Source organism: Podarcis bocagei (assembly GCF_964188305.1).
Source record: "Podarcis bocagei genome assembly, chromosome: 8".
NCBI lineage: Eukaryota > Metazoa > Chordata > Lepidosauria > Squamata > Lacertidae > Podarcis > Podarcis bocagei.
This window is the reverse complement of record NC_138133.1, coordinates 3,800,169-3,817,087: the sequence shown is the minus strand read 5'-3', so window position 1 is coordinate 3,817,087 and position 16,919 is coordinate 3,800,169. Positions and strand designations below refer to the sequence as shown.

General features: G+C 42.8%; 1 protein-coding gene across 1 annotated transcript in view; it reads left to right on the top strand.

Annotated features, from left to right (window-relative positions):
- The window catches only part of SORCS2 (sortilin related VPS10 domain containing receptor 2), a 132,539-nt gene that overhangs the window by 100,914 nt on the left and 14,706 nt on the right, over positions 1-16,919 (top strand). The window contains exons 16-22 of the mRNA XM_081206241.1: positions 2,156-2,289; positions 4,285-4,413; positions 5,104-5,275; positions 9,040-9,226; positions 10,603-10,736; positions 14,505-14,628; positions 15,039-15,151. Coding sequence (XP_081062367.1) covers positions 2,156-2,289; positions 4,285-4,413; positions 5,104-5,275; positions 9,040-9,226; positions 10,603-10,736; positions 14,505-14,628; positions 15,039-15,151 — 993 coding nt within the window. The remainder of the gene's footprint in view (positions 1-2,155; positions 2,290-4,284; positions 4,414-5,103; positions 5,276-9,039; positions 9,227-10,602; positions 10,737-14,504; positions 14,629-15,038; positions 15,152-16,919) is intronic.

Here is a 16,919-nt window from a genome sequence, read left to right as displayed (position 1 = left end):
CTGGTGACACTGGTCTGATTCAGTGTTACATGTACAAACTAGAGTGAACCCTTCTGTGCCTCTCCTCTCCTGCCTCCCACTTTTGTTTGTAAAGGGTGGATATGTAAAGCTTGTGTTATGTACTGAAGTTCTCACCCGGGCCAGCAGGGGGATACTGTAGATAGTTTTCACTCAGGTCCACATATGCAAATAAGGGATTGAAAGTGATGTTCAGTGATTGGATAGTTACAGAAAATGGTTACTGTTGCATTCTAGTGGAGCTCTGTATAAGCAGGCTGGCTGAACCCTTCAGTTCAGTTCTGTTCTGGTCTGTGAATAAACAAGAGCTGTTTGAAGAATAGCTGTGTCATCTGATATGTTCACCCACAACTTAACAGCTTCCATTCATGGTCTAGATATAACAAACTGCAGTTGCCTGTTTCATATAATTACAGAAAACTGTGGTGGTTTGCACAAACCATAGTTATTTAATAAGGCATCGTGTCATCTTGGCTTAATATCTTGGTTTCTTAACTAACTGTGATCTGTAAAAACTGCAGTTTTCTAATTTCAGACAAACTAAGAAACTGCAGTTTGTTATAAACACCAGTTGAAAACTTTTTAATTTCCCCCTCTTGTAGAGGAAGGGCAGTAGGGAGCATTTGATGCCAAGGCTCAAAACAGCTCATGTGTTTAACACTAAGGCGGCAGTCCTGCACTGCAGTTTAAGGAGTAAGTACCATTAAACTCAGCCTTTACTTCTGAGTAGACATGCCTAGGATTCAATAGGAAGTTTTTTCATGCCTAATTGTGTTGTGGGGAAATTTTCCACAGGGGTCACAGCACACATTAACCATTTCCTCCCTATCTGTGCCCCCCTCAAACAAAGCCAGCTTGCCACAGTAATTAGACAGACCCCTAGAGTAATTAGACTTTAAAAGCCACTTGTTGGTTCCAGTAAGATACTTTTTCTCAAGCCTAATTACTGTACTGTGGGGAGGGGAGGTTGCAGTCCAGATGGGGAAGCCTCATAAGCCACACCCAGCCTGTGGGAAAAATCTTCCCTACCCTTGGATGTTATTTGGGTTTCTAAATCTATGTCTTGTTTATTCCCAGAAATTGTCAGGGACTGGGCAGAGGAGGAATGGTGGATACCGCCTCCCCAGCTTGACCCTTCCAGGGAGGAGGAAGAGGAAGACAGTTTAGATTTACAACAAGGGTTTAAGGGAGGTCACAGCTCAGAGGCAATGAGGGTGAAAGTTGGGAAATAATGGGAGAAGAGGAGGAGGAAGAGGAAGCATCGGGGGGGGGGGGGGCGGACAACAACTGATGGACACAGTGTCTTTAGAAAGCATTCCAGACACTCCATCTCCCAGAACCCGGCAAGACTTGAAAGTAGAAGAGCAAAGAGCTCAAAGACACTTGTCAGCACCCGTAGGAGAGATGATGCAAATGACGAATGAGAAAGTGGGGGAGACGGGGGTGGAGATTCAGTTGGGACAGTGCCATTATCCAAGAGGCTGGGTTCTATAGCCTCTCTCTGTAAATACTGAAAGCAAACGGTAAGAAACATTTCCATGTCTTGTACATTCCTGGGCAACCAGCCAGAGGTCACTGGCAGCAGCCTGACAAAAATTCAGGTTGATAGCTGGCCATTAAGGAGTCACCAACATTGATTAGTATAAATCAAATATTACCTCTACTAATGTCAACCATTTAAAAATCTATTTTTTTAAGTGCTAAAGAGAATTGGCTAGCTGTTAGCTAAGGTGAGAGAGTCTGCATTATTAAAAGCCCTGTAGGCCAATTCAGATTGCTGGTTTTGACTTATAAAGCCTGAAAACTGGAGGGTGATAACGTGAGAGCGGGCCTTTTCTGTGGTGGCTCCCCGTTTGCGGAATGCTCTCCTCAGGGAACCTTCTTTAGGCACCAGGCCTTCTCCCAGGCCTTCGGTTAAGTAAACAATCTATGTCCTTTTAAACTGAATGTGTGTGGGTGTTTTCATTGTTTTCTTTGTCATTATGCTATGTATTTTAGTTTTTTATACTGTAAACCTTTCTGTGATCCTTGGATGATGGGCGGTAGGTAAATAACAAACAAAAAAACGAACAAACAAACAACCTTTGTATGTTTAATCCTATCTGGTAGTTATGAGAGTTCACATTCTAATGTTCAGGGCGACCTCTGCATCATGGGTCAGCGGAGAAGTTTTCGGAAGAGGAAGAGTTCCTCATGGTGCATTAAAGGAAGAAACTTCACATCCGCACTCACTTCCACAGCTTGTGAGTGCAGCCCTTCTGATTTCTCATGGTGAGCTTTTCTATATGTCTTTGTGATGGCTTAACTACATATTCTGTATTAATCTTATTGAAAACCCTAATATTTAACAGAAGTGGTAGTTATGCACTGGTTAGAAAGAGAAAATTATTTCTAGCTTTCCTTTGAGGATGTGGTGGTGGTAGTAGTAGTAGTAATAGTCAACACTTCATATCTCCAGCTGTTCTTTTTTATATATATATAATATTTTATTAGGTTTTAACAATAGAAAAGTTTAGAAAAATACAAAAACAAAAAAGATACAAAATTACAAAATACAAAAATACAGACATTGAACACAAAAAAAGAAAAAGAAAAAACACATCTAAAAGAAAACACAAATTCCCTCTTTCTTAATTTCTCATCTTTAGTTAACTTATTTTCCTGACTTCCTCACGTCTCCCATTTTTGTATCCCTTTTAAAAATTGGTTCAGCAAATTCATGTCCTATTAGTTTATCTATTATTAATCCAATCTTACATTTTACCTTGTTGCTAGAACCGCTGCAATTCATTTCAATGTCATCAGCATTCAAAAATTTTACAATATTTCTGCAAATAAGTTTTAAATTTCCTCCAATCTTCTTCCACCAACTCTTCTCCCTGGTCTCGGATTCTGCCAGTCATTTCCGCCATCTCCATATAGTCTATTAGTTGCATCTGCCATTCTTCCAAGGTGGGTAGGTCTTGTGTCTTCCAATGCTTTGCGATGAGAATTCTTGCTGCTGCTGTAGCATACATAAAGAAAGTTCTTATATCTCCAGCTGTTCTACCCCCCCCTATGCATTTGTCAGAGTTACTTAGAAGACTTCATACCCCACCTTTCAGTTCCAAAGGACCCCCATGGTACCTTACAGACAGATTTTGAAAACAATATAGGGCATTTGAAAATAAAGTATAAATATGTAGAATTTTGAAGTACATACAGCAGCAGCAGTAACTTCCCTCCCAAGGCCTTCGCACATAATGTGTTCACTGCCCACCAAAAGTTGAGCAGTTATTGAACCTGCAGGAGTTTCCTTGTAACATCATTTCGTAACTGTGAGGACTTGACTGGAAAGGCAGTGTCTCAGTCACAACCCCAAGCAATTTCTGGTGCCCCCCCAGCCCCCCCATAGTTGGGCTGTTGTGTTTGTTTTGTTTGATTCCATTTATGAATTTCACAGTGATTCCACAGCAAACAATTGGAAACATATTTCATATGTAAGAACAGTTAAAACCCAATACAGATAGAGGCCAGGATAACGAAGAACACTTAAAAGGTTTGTTGAAAAAGGATTGTGTTGTGTTTGGCTGCTAGCTGCTCTGGTCCTGTGTCAGTCAGAAAATGGACTGAGTGAGGACAGGAAGTAGCTACATACTCAGCTCTGAACATTTCCTGCCTTGGATGCAGGGTGGCTATCACAGCTCATGTGACGGCCTGAAAACTCACTAAAGCCATATTTCAGCTGAGACTAATGGTCCTTTTACAAGCACAAATGATCAAGCTGGTGGCACCTGCATTTAGTCCACAAAAACTAGGGAGAAACCCAGGACACAGTGGCTCAGCCATGACCAGAATCCTGCTGCCCAGGTCTGGACCAGCCCTTATATAAAGGTTGTTCCTTCATGGAGTGCTGTAGGGCCAGACCACGCTAGTGGAAAGAAGCATTGCACACATTCTTTCCAGAGCCTTTTTACCCACCACACTGCCTGCTTGGGTTTGGGAAGGAGCTTGCAGGTGATAGGCAGTTTGTTTGCATTGGGTCCTCTGGGCCCTGTGGCTGCATTCCGGTTGCAGGGCTCAGTAGACTCCTGCCATACAAGAGACCCTGGGGTGGGGGCTGGCTGACCCTCACTCACTTGGCATGAGATGGCCTCCCTATGGGCTACAAAAGATGCCAGTTGTGTACTCGTACTCCCCAGGCCACGTACACTACAAATAACACTTTACAAATTAATAGTAAAGACAAGTCAACTTCATGATTAATGCTTGTTTGTTGTTCTGTAGTGATTATGGGTTTGAGCGTTCAGCGCTGCAAAAATCTGAGCCAAACACGTGCTTTGCTGACTTTTGGTTCAACCCTGAAACTCCTCCTGAAGACTGTGTCTTAGGGCAGGCCTACAGAAGCAGCACAGGGTAAGTACTTGGGGAGTGTTCTGCTGTGGAAAGCAGCCCCATAGCTTCCTTCCTTTCTTCAGTTAATCCATTGCCTTTCTAAATGGATATTGAAAGGTTGCTGTTAGCCATTCCCAGTTTGGTTTAACAGACAAGCCTTTTTCTCAGGGAACTCTGAGAGTTGTGGCTTTGGGAAGAGAATAGGGGTCTCCTAAGACTCTCAGCACCCTGAACAAACTACAATTCCCAGGATTCTTTGGGTGAAGCCATGACAGTTTGAAGGGGTATCTTATTGCTTTGAATGCATGGTGTGGATGTGGCTTTATGTGGAAGCAAGTCCCATTGACCTTGGTGGGAATAACTTCCAAATAGAGATATAGCTCAGTGCTTTGCCTGCAAAATGTCCCAGGTTCAATTCCTGGTATCTCCAGGTAGGGGTCAAAATGCCCCCTGTCTGAAAGCCTGGAGAGCCACTTCTGGTTAGCCTGAACAAAGCTGAGCTAGATGGACCAGCCGTCTGGCTCAGTATAACACAGCTTCCTGTGTTTCTGGATTGTGCTGTTGGTTACCTTGGTCTGGTTCTCTTCCTGTTTTCCTCCTGCCTCATCCATGGAGAGAGATCAGATCCCTCCAAGTTATGATGCATGCTGTGTTTGGTGCACAGTCCCATTGTGCACTTAGATATGCTCTCTATTTCCATTTTTTCTACAGGTATCGCAAAGTTATATCTAATATATGTGAGGGTGGTGTGGATTTGCAGCAAAACGTATCTCGGCATCTGTGCCCTCTGACTGCTCCCAGAGGACTGCAGATAAGCATCAAAGGGGAGAGCCTTGCTGTTAAGCCTGGAGAAGATGTCACCTTCATTGTCAAACAAGATCAGGTAACTGTAATTTCCTGCCTCTGTAGATATTTGTCTCCCATCTGCTCAGTGAATGGATAGGAAGCTGGGAAATGGCATGAGGCCCTGCATATTTGTTAACCGCAGAAGAAAAGGCATATTAATCCAGGTGCTGACGGTTCCAATACCAGGACACTTAACACATTCTAAAACATTCCCCATATTAGTATTTGCTAACTGGGGCAGTTCAGTGGCTCCCATTGCAGGCCCAGGCCGCACACTTCCCACTCCTCCGCTCAGTTGAGCTACCAATAAAAGACACCACACAGTGGAATGGGATCAAATCAGGCCACAACTTTTATTGACTACAGATGAAGTGGTTTGGCATAGACATTGAGTAAGCATTTTAATTTCTGAGCTGCCTACGGGAAATGATATCAGGGTCAATCCGGCAGCAGGGATTCCTATGACTTACATCAAATGGGGGGATCCCTGCAGGGGTCCCTGCCTCTAGGAGCACTGAGGCCCAAGCCCACCGTCTGGGCAAATGAACAGAAGCAACTCCAGCATGGATCCCTTTAATGGGATGCCCTGTTTCTGGAGGGGAAAGCGAGGGTACAACCCCCCTCCAATCAAGACTAAGGTCACTCAGTGCCTAAACTGCCGAAGTTGTGATGATTGCTACGAGGTGGGCAAAACCTCCAAGTCATAGCCAGTTCTCCTGAGAGGCAAATTCCTACCCAGCCACAACAGCTACCGCAGCCGTAGGAAGCTCAGTTCAATGAGTAAATGCAAAATTACTAGAGTGAGTGGTGGGTTGATCCAACGAAGAAAAGCTGGGTGTCGGGGTCTGGTGTGGGCTGCTTTAAATCCCCCGGGAGCGGACCTGAGGGAAGCCTGATCGTTCTCTCTAGCGCGCTCCCGGAGAGCCCAGCTCTCTGTGCCAGTCTGCCACTGGCCAATTTGGCAGGCTGACACAGAGCAGGGTTTCAAGCTGGGAGCACGAACCGAAGCTCACGCTTCAGCAGGGATCAAGCCCTTCATTGTCAGTGTGGTGGAGGTGCTGGCCGTCCTGCAAAGCCACCACACCCCTACCTATAAGGGGGCAAGCGGACTTGCCCATGATCCTTGCAGCTGGGATCAACTTTTATTTGGAAGCAGGACATGTGTTTTATTCTTTCAGGATAGAGTTTCCACTTGGGTGGGTGGGGGGGAACCTTGGCCAATTCTTTCTGGGGAAAGATTCATTCCAAACTCCTTGTCCTCCCAGATCCAGCCCTGCCAATTAACGTGGAAGGAAGTTTGCTGCAGAGCTTTTCCTTGCTATTAATCCCCTCTGCTGTCTTCACATAACTTCCTCTTAACATATGTTAGGAAGAAAATGGCCCTTTGTTAGGTTGTTTGGATTATCCAAATATCACTTCTTCCAGAAAGTACTCCCAGTTTATTTTTCTTCCCCCACGGTGTTTTCCCCCTCAAGGCCATGCTGTTATGAACACCGCAGAGTCTCTTCTCTTGAGATGGAGCAGGAGTGGCAACCTACAGGCAGCCCTACTCTCTGTCCTCTCCTGATATCAAGGCTGGACAAGGGTTGCAAGACAACCCTGTGGAGTTTGGAACTGACAGGGTTAAAACTCCGTGGTGTCCTGTATCTGGGAGGAGCATGATGCAGGGAAGTGCATCACAGGCTTTGTCTGGGAGAGTTGCTTTCACTTCTGACTGAGACTGAGAGAAACAAGCAGCTTGGCACAGAAGCTGCACGGGTGTGCCTTTGGAGCACAGAAAGATGCTGGAAAGATGCCGGAAAGCTCTGCTGGAATGTGACTGATTTATGGCTTGTAAATAAAACGCCTCTAGAGATAAGAACCGATCTGTCTTTGGACTTGATTTATCCCTCATCTCACACGAAGCAGGACCGCTGCTGCTCTGCTCCCTGCCTGGGTCAGCTTCAAGCTTCCGAGCCGAGCTGCGCAGGGGAAGCGCTGGCTGGACGGCAGGGTCAATTTTCCCAAGCTTTAATTAAAATGATGCAGCTGCCTCAGGTTGGGGAATGTTGGTGAGGGGGCAGGGAGGAGTAGCAGCAGCAGCCCCCTATAGCTACTCCTCCTGAGTCCTTCACCCATTCTCCTCTCTGTGTCTGTCCTGTCCTGGGTCTCCTGGCTTAGCCTGCTGCCCTCAAATGCAGTGGAGTCTGCTGTCTTGTTGCCAGTGTTGAAGTACGAGCCAACTGCTAGTTGCCTTCTGTGTAAGGAATGTGGCGGTGGGGAACATGCCTGTGTGGGATGGCATCCCTTGCCCCGGAGTGAAATAAGCTAGGGAAAGTCAAAGATAGGGTGTGTAATCTAGGAACATCCTCATCCAGAAGACATCTGACCCTATATAAACCTCTGGGGAGATAGGCCACACCTCAAATTCCTGGACTTTTATTTGTTGTGGAGCTTGTAACAAAGCTTTACAGAGCTGCGTAAACTTGGGAAAGGGAACCCACATATTCACCAGTTCTGATCCAGTTCCCCATGCAGGTAGTCCTCAAAGAGCTGCTAAAACCACTCCAGTTCCAAGTGTAGGGTGCGGGGCTGCAGTTGTGCTTCCTCAGCCACTATTCTGGTAAACTCTTCCAAGAAAATGTTTACCAGAGTCTCACGATGCCTGCCCATTGCCATGTTGTTTGGGGCCAATGGGAGGTGGGGTCCAACAACATCTGGAGTTCCACAGGGTTTCCCATCCCTGATCTAGAGCAATGCTGAATCACCCTCTGAAAAGAAACAGAGAAGGGGCTTCTTCCAAGGAAAAAAAAGGAAAGAAATATTCCCTCCTCAGGCAGTATTCTTTGATGCATCATTCCTCATCAAGATCCAGTATTTTAGTGGAATCAACACACAGTGGGAATGGTGAATTTCCAGAGGAAGAGGAGGATTATGTATTGATTGATTGATGGTTCCCCGGTGTACATCAAAAAGGGGTTCAATCTATGTTAGAGAGAGTGACTGGGCTTGTTTCCCCTGGTGTAATGGGAGAGAGGGCTTTCTTGCTTCTGAGATCATCTCTCTCTAGTGTTGTGCCCAGCTTATCAGATACCTTATCTGGGCTGCTGCATAATATTTTGAGAGATCAGGAGCAGCTGAGCCACCCCCCATGGGTTGGAGGGTTTATTGGCTTAGATGTAGGTGTTTCAAAATATGACAGGTTGGTAGAGTTTGGAATAAGACTAAGATATATTGCCAGATATTCATTCTCACCACTGAAATTCATGAAACTCGGAATAAACTTTTCACTGTCCAGTTTTTTAGACCCTCAGGTTGGTTTGGGAACATTCCAAAGTGACCTGAGCTGGGGACAACAATCAGAAAAATCTGAATCTGAGGGAGAGCCTTGGATGATTAATTTACTTCTGTTGTTCTGCATGACACTGTCCCAAACACTTGGATTTTGATCTGAGTGTGGAGAGGAAGTTTGAGGGTTGGAAGACTTGATTCCCATTTTGAGGAAGGTCCTCATTGACATTTGAATCCAAGCCAAGCATGGATAAATTCATAGGAACTCCCACATTCTGAATGCTGAACAGGCATTATTCCAGGGAATAGTCTCACACATTTCATCTGATTTATTTAAGAATCTTCCAAATGTCTATGTATTAAAAGAGATGAAAGCCCTATGAAAGAATTGGCAGTAATAATCCTCCTGATGACTAATTCTGTTTGTTTCCCAGTGTCAGTCTTTATGATGGAGCTGAATGCAAGTGTGTGTGTGTGGCTTTGTTTTGGTTTTACCTGTCTCTTATTTTTGCTGTCCTTGGCTTTTCATAGGGAGATATTTTAAACACCAAGTATCAGCTGAACCTTGGCGATGGCGTTAAGGCCATCTATGTGAATCTCACATTGACAGGTGAACCCATACAACACCGCTATGCAAACCCTGGGATTTACCGAGTCTCAGTGATAGCTGAGAATGCTGCAGGCCGAGACGAAGCAGTTGTGTTTATTCAGGTTCAGTGTAAGTCTTGACCTCTTTTTCTTAATTCTTCTCTAGTCTTTTGTCATCAACATCCTTAGTAGCAGTAGAAGTAGTCATAGCCATACTACTATTGCCATAGGTCAGTCTTGGCAACCTGTGAAATGAAGGCTTTTGTCACTTCAGAAAGAAGCAGAGACTCAGCTAAATTTGACCAGCTAAGTGCTCTTTTTGTTTATGAACCCAAGGTGTGTTGGTGTGTCAGGGACTGCCAGAGGTCCATAGTATGTGATCTCTGACACATTTATTCAGTACGCTGGATCCCTGAAAGCTGTTCAGCACCCAAGCCCACCTGCTAGAAATCAATGGAAGCATACATAGGTGGCGCATGAGCTCTGCTTTGCACAAATCCCTGTGCTACAACATTAGGTAAAGGGTAAAGGGACCCCTGACCATTAGGTCATACCATTAGGTGCTACAACATTACTATTTGTCAATGTAGTACCTCTTATGCAGTCTGTTTTGCAGTGATGTGCAAAACAGATAGTGCGGAAAGTCTTTCAGTAACACTTAAGTCCATCTGTTTTGTTGCCCTAGCATCAAACTAGTGTGGGAACAGAGATTGTCTAGTCGGTCAGACATCCAGCAAAACCATGACTTAAGCTTTTGGCAGAAATTCAGGTGTGCAATTCCTGAGCTTGTCTGGCCAAGATGGAGAAACCTTCCCCATCCCACTAAGCTGAAGCTGAAGCAAAATCTCTTTGCATACTCTCTGGTCCCATAGGGTGTTGAAAGTGACTCTGCCAATATTTTGGCTCAGTCTGGTTAGGGAGTTGCACTATAACTTGGTCTGTCAATTTTGGGAGTTGCACAGCTCCTTTTATCAAAGCAGAAGGCTAAGCTACTTCATAGAGTCTCCATTCTCTGAATCTTGAAATGCCTTTCAAAGTTGGTGTGTTCAGTGCTGCTCAAACATGGATATGAGGGGCTTCATAAAGGCTTTGGAATCTACTTCCTACTTGTAAGCATAATAAAATCCACTTCTCTTTTTCTTGATGAAAATTTCAATGTGTCACAAATATTGCTTGGGTCCCTTAACGCTTTGAGTGGACATGCTGAACTTTCAAGCAAGAGCATCTCAAATATTCAAGAAAATTTCATTCTGTAGGAGAGTTAATTCGGTGACCATTTTCTTGTATATTCTAGCATGCAAGAGAAAGTGCTGCCGGAAAGTGATTCACCACTTGGCTTTGGCCATTTACCTCAACCTGTTGGCAATGTGGGATTTGCTTGAAATGCATTGCTTATGTCTCTCAGCGCTTCAGTATGATATTGCTGATGAATTGTTTAAAGATTTCAGAACCTGAAGTGCTTGATAAATTAATAGTTTCTTAATTAATGATGGGGACTTTTTTTAGCTCCACTGCAGGCATTACAGCTAGAAGTAGTTCCTGTTACTGGCAAAAATCAGAAGGTGAACCTGACAGCCATCATCTTTCCCAGAAACGCTAACTTTACACTGTTTTACTGGTGGATTGGAAACAACCTTCAGGTATTGACTAGTAATTAATTCTGACTTCTCCAATATTTAAAACAGGAGTTCCTAACCTGTGGCTCTCAAGATATTGCTGGACCCCAACTCTCATTAGCCCCAGCCATCACGGCTAATAGGCAGATATAATGGGTCTTGTAATCCAGCAACTTTTAGAGGTTTACCACCCCTGTTTTAAAACTTTGCTTCTTATTCTTGTAGCACATATAAGAAACATCACAATCTTATGCGATACCATTCTGTTACACAAAATTTTGTCTCCATTATCCTTTGTATTTACCTGAGCACTGCAACTCCTTTTTTTCAAGAGTACTCACAATTATAAAGACCTTTTGGGTCTTTAGGATTTTAAACTATTATCATTTTCCAGAACTAAGGTTAGCATTAACCTTGGCTAAGTGTCAACTAAGGAATTGGCTCTTCTGGATAGAATCTAGAAGAGACCTGCAACTAATTAGAAACACCAATTTCCCCCTTGATATCCATTCCTGAGAACAGAGCATTTTAGAACTAGTTACCTGAACAAATTCTCACCAGTTTCCTTAAGAAATGCCTCTATTGAGCTGCATTCCCAAGTGATGCCCTGCAGTCCTGGATAGTCACTACAAGAAGGTCCCATATGCAGACAGACCACAAGTGGAAGACATCACTTGTGATCTGCCAGCCTGCCCCTTATGTGGAGACCCAAGAGGTCGTTTTCTGAAGCCTTTGTTCACACAAGCAAGCTAGCACACCCCCAGCAGAAAATGTGCTGTTTCTTTGGAGTGACAATAATAGTTTCGCAACACAGACAGTGGCCCTCTATACACGGGCTGAAAAAATCAGAGAAAGGGAGTTAGATAAAATTGCTATAAATTGTTGTGGAAATTCAGAGGTTTGATTTCAAATCAAATTGAATTTGAGTTTGTTGTCTCTGGTAACTTCTCTCACTTAATATCATGGATGTTGGCTTATATTATTATTTTAGTAATACTATTGCTACAAGTTTGTCAAGGCTTTTGGCTAGAACAATAAATTTAGGAACAAACAAAGTATAGCAGTACGGAAGAGTGATAATCCTTTTATAAATAGTAAATAATATTTTTATTAGGAATTCAGTGTATGAGAGGGTAAGAGGTCACCTTAGATGCCCTGATAGAAATTGGCTTAATTTCTTACTTTGGCCAACTTAACCTGTCCAGCTTCTTAAAACTATGCCCATTCTCAAGCAACCTGTTTGATGTGGGTGTTCAGTTTCCCATGTACAAATCACAGAAGGGAGAATCGTTGTCACTTACGCACATACAGACAGACTCCATCTACATTAAGGTCCCATCCAGGAGTGGCGTGTCCCGTTTCTCCACTGGAGATGGAACAGGAAGTCCTGCTTTGCCCTGCCTTCAGGGCTCCTGCCATCACTGACCTGCTTCCGCAGCTGCCACGCAGCCTGCCCCATCTCCCACTGGTGAAGGGCTGCCACCATCAATGCCAATTTTGGGCACGTCGATTTTTGGTGAAATCTCACCCAAAATGACTGTGATATTGTCCCAAATCAGCACTGATGGGGCGGCAGAAGCAGCAGCCTCACCTGCCTCATGGCTGCACCCGCTCTGGTCACCTCCGGTCACATCCACACCATCTGCTTGGCTTTGTCCAAAGAATCCTGGGAACTGTAGTTTTTTGAGGTTGCTGGAAATTGTAGCTCTGTGGAGGGTAAACGACAGTTATCAGGATTCATTGGAGAAATTCATTGTGTGCTTTAAATATGTTTTAAATGTATGGTGTTGATGCGACCTAGGTTTCAAAAGCTTATTTGCCTACTTTTCTTAAGTTAGCTAGTTTTTTTAGTCCTTTCCCTCATTGGCTAATAAGCTCTGTCTGCTCATTTCAATTGGGTAAGATTTTGAAACAACTGAGAGAATTTAGGTACCGTATTTACACGAGTCTAATGCACCACCAAATTTAATGCACATCTCAATTTTCAGAACCTTGAAACCAAAAAATTGTTTGTTGGTAAATGTAAATGTGCCATTGAATCTAATGCACACCTTTATTTTTGCAACGTGATTTGGCCAAAAAAGTGCACATTAGATTTGAGTAAATACAGTAATTCAAACAGCAATCTCTTGGCAGATCCAAAACTGGAACTGGTTTTGGCCATGATGTCAGCTGTGTCTGCTTTTCCTTGCATCTTTCTACTGGTGTTACATTTGCTTGGGAGCTCTGGAAACCAGCCCTTTGTGCACTGCCACCCCCACCACCAAAACACCCCCACTGGAAATGGCTGAGATCAAAACGACTCCTGAAAGCAAGTGGCGTTTGGGGCACTGCCCAGATACAACATCATGCCAGACAGTGAGGAAAGGCTTTTGTCTAAGGAAACTGGTATTTTGTTAGTTTTTATGCTTTTTTTGCCAGCTCTAAAGTGTTCGTCTTCCTTATTTATTCCATTCAAATATACTGTACATTCTGATTTCCTTCATAATATAGTTAATATTTTTGCATTTTCCTTAAAATTTAGTGTCTCACATCTTTCATACTTCTACTCAGGCTTGTTCTGGATAACATGCACCCGATGATACACAGATAATTTTGATGTGTATGTATGTATGTATGTAAAAAAAAACATTTTAAAATTAAAAGCAGCACCAGGAGGCTGCAATTTTGAGGGAAGTAGCAGCAGGGGACGAGGGAAAGCTGCTTTATTTACTTTTTTCTGCCCAGAGCTGCCCCTCCCAAGCTGCTTCCCCCTGCCATGTGTTCTAGGTGCATGTTTGCAGGATAGACATGTTCAGAACTGGAAAAGTCAGCATAGGAGGATTTGGAGCCAGTTGAGAAAGGGTTAAGCGCCTTTCCTCCCCTGCTGTCCTTCCACTCAAAATTGCAGGTTCCTGAAGCTCTTCTTTTTTTCAAAAACTGGTGGGGTTTCGTTATGCACATTTGCATGCAGCATCTAGCTTCCCATGTGAATTTCTAAAAAAGAAGAAACAAGAATATGTACTGCATGCTCCTCTGAAAATAATTGTTGCTTGACCTTGGATCTTCTGCTGCTAATCCCCGATGCCTTGGCGCACCCTGCTGCTACCCAGAGACTACCCAGGAGCGCTTTCCAGGGTTGAGCCTTGGCAGCAAATACAAGTTCCAGGGTAATGCCCTGGTGAATCCTCACACAAACAAAGCCCTGCTTAGACCAAATTAAACAGTTTGTTACCATATGAAATATTTATGCTTCCACAGTTGCAATGTTCTCAGCATTTTTCTTCACCCTTCATTTGTTTCTCACCCTCTGCTCTAGGACTGAAAGAAAATGGCCCCCATTCCACGTGCCATTTGCAGGTTTTTGTGAATTGGTGCTAGCAATGGTAGTCTTCTTTTTGGTTTTTTAAGACCTTGTTTGGTGCCCTTGCTCATAAGCATTGGAGCTTCTCTTGGCGGCTGCCACCTGTTGGCTTCTGTTTTTGTTTCATAATGTCCTGGAATGACGCTGCGTCTGAGACATTGCAGGGAACAAAAATGGCACCTGCCAGCTGGTAGTGATCAAGGGAAGCTCCTCTGCTGACAAAGGTGGTGTGGACACACTTTTTTAATAAAAGGGTTAAAAGTGGGGAGAAAGACGAGCACCATCGCTGCTGCCAATGGGAAGTTCCCTCAGATGTTTCAAATAATTTTGCTTCCCCTGAAAATTGTCCCCAGGTTTGTTACCCCCTTCAATTTGAAGATGAAAGCTCTTAGTTGAACATTTGGGCTTTGCTTATTTTTTCCTCTTTCTTTTCTTTTCTTTTTTTTTAGCCACTTCTGTCACTGGAGAATTTTTTGGTAACCAGTTTTGCAGAGGTGGGGGAAGTCAGAGTTACAGTTCAGGCTTCCTGTGGGAACTCCATGCTTCAGGATTCCAAGATTGTCCGGGTTTTGGGTGAGACACTTTCCTTTCAAATATATATTTTAAACTATGCAAATTCTTTCACCTCCATCCTATTGTAGCTGAGACAGCTTGGGTTAAAGCTTGGGCTTTTCTGAATATTTACAAGTCCGTGGGTGCTTCAGCTGTGAACATGACAAATCCTGGCACGCAATCAGCTTTGGGGAATTAATTCTACTCTTCCAGTGATTGTCATGGTTTTGTTACTCGTGTGTGTTCATGTACTATGTAGTTATGCCCTTAGTTGCTTGTTTTCTGTTGTGAAAATTTTCAGATAAAGACTGTGGTTATAGAATATTTCTTTTGCATAATAGCCTTGTTCAGAGAAACTTTTGTGCAAATCCAGAATTGGTTTTTTTTATGTATACAAAATTTGTTTTTAAGTTCTCTCTCCCTGTTTCCAGATAATTTTCAAGTACTTCCTCTAAGGTTTTCTGAACACCTGGACTTATACAACCCAAACATACCTGCCTGGCGGGAAGATGTTGGCCGTGTCGTAACACAACAGATTGCAAAGGTGCTCTGATGGTTTGCAAATTTAGCAGAGAGGGAACAGAGGGAATGTGGAGCCTTTGGAGAAGCTTGTATATAGAGTTAGTGCAGCAGGATGACATACCTGGGTTTTGGTTTTACTTCTTGTTCCCTTTGTGTCTTTAAATGAAGTAGAGACATTTTTCAGGGAGAATGTGGTTTTACGTTATTTATTTATCAAGTTATCAAGGTTTTAACAGTGATTGTAAATAAATGCTCTTGAATTGCTTGTATTTACTCAAATCTAATGCTCACCATTTTTGGCCAAATTGTGGTACAAAAATTAAGGTACGCTTTTGAATCAATGGCACATTTACAATCACCAGCAAATACTTTTTTTGGTTTCAAGGTTCTGAAATTTGAGGTGTGCATTAGATTTAAAATTATGGCATATAATTTAGGGCTCAAGCAACAAAGTGCAAACAATGCTTTGATATACTGTACATCAGCGAGGATCCATAACAAGCACAAATTGACTTCTCTTGAGAGGAATATGATTAACTCATTATTCGGGAGTAATTTTCTTAAAATACTTGTCACTGGCTTGAGAGGAATGCCTATCGTAAAAAGAATAGTGGAATACTTATGATACAAAAATGATTTTGATCTGTTATGTTCACCTCCTATCAGTATTTCACTAAATTGTTTTGCTCAATTTCAGACACATTACCTACATCACTATAATTTTCAATATCACCTCCTCACAAGAAAATGTTTCACATTCAGATTGTTTTTTTATTTATTGTCCAACGATGGAAGGAACCTCTAATAAACCAATAGAGGCTTGGGTTAATAACATCTGGAGCATTGCTCTATCATCATCATCGAGGGGATATATCAATTAAAAATGTCTAGCCAGATTGTTGCTTGGGTTCAAGCCAACATGACAGTGATGTGGGATTGAGGATTAGAATGATCATTTTGTGATACTATGGCAATGGACAAAGCTGTATTGTAACTTTTGAAAAAATGTTTTAATGTTTTTTTTTTAAAGAATATATACATATTCCACCACCTCCTGCCTCCGGTTTTGATGTAACTATGCAATGGGGTTTTGTTGGTTGTTCAGTTGGAAGTTGCCTTGAGCAAGATAAAATGACTAACTAACTAAATAAATAGATCTCCCACCTTGCCCTGCAAGGTGCACACAGACAAACATATTGCTTACCATGTTAGAAGATGGAACTGCAATCTTTTGCATACTTAGCTAGGAAAGAGACTCACTGAACACAATGGGACTTAACATAGTGTAAATGCATAAGATCAGACCATAGCTGTCAACTTTTCCCTTTTCTTGCGAGGAATCCTATTCAGAATAAGGGAATTTCCCTTTTTAAAAGGGGGAAATTGACAGCTATGGATCAGACTGCATAACCATCTGTTAAAATTGGGGAGGAAAAAAGGGAATCTTTGCCAACTTGAGTCCCATCAGGGGAAAAGGTGGGGTATAAATAATTAGATGATGATGATACAGCACTCAGCACTAAATCTGTCATTAGTGCAAGCAATAAGGCACTGGTGAAACTACAAGACACTTGAACTTAATAAGTATTTTCCACTTTTTAAAACAAATTGCCTAAATCTTCCAATTATTATTCTTTATTCTTTATTACATCCATTTGTTTGTTTGTTTGTTTGTTTGTTTGTTCTTTTCCAGTAGTTATTCCAAACCTTGACTAATTCATGTGAGGCAAGAAACAAATCAAATCACTTTAAAGGAGCTATAATAGAGCAGTTTATTACAAAGGTAGCCG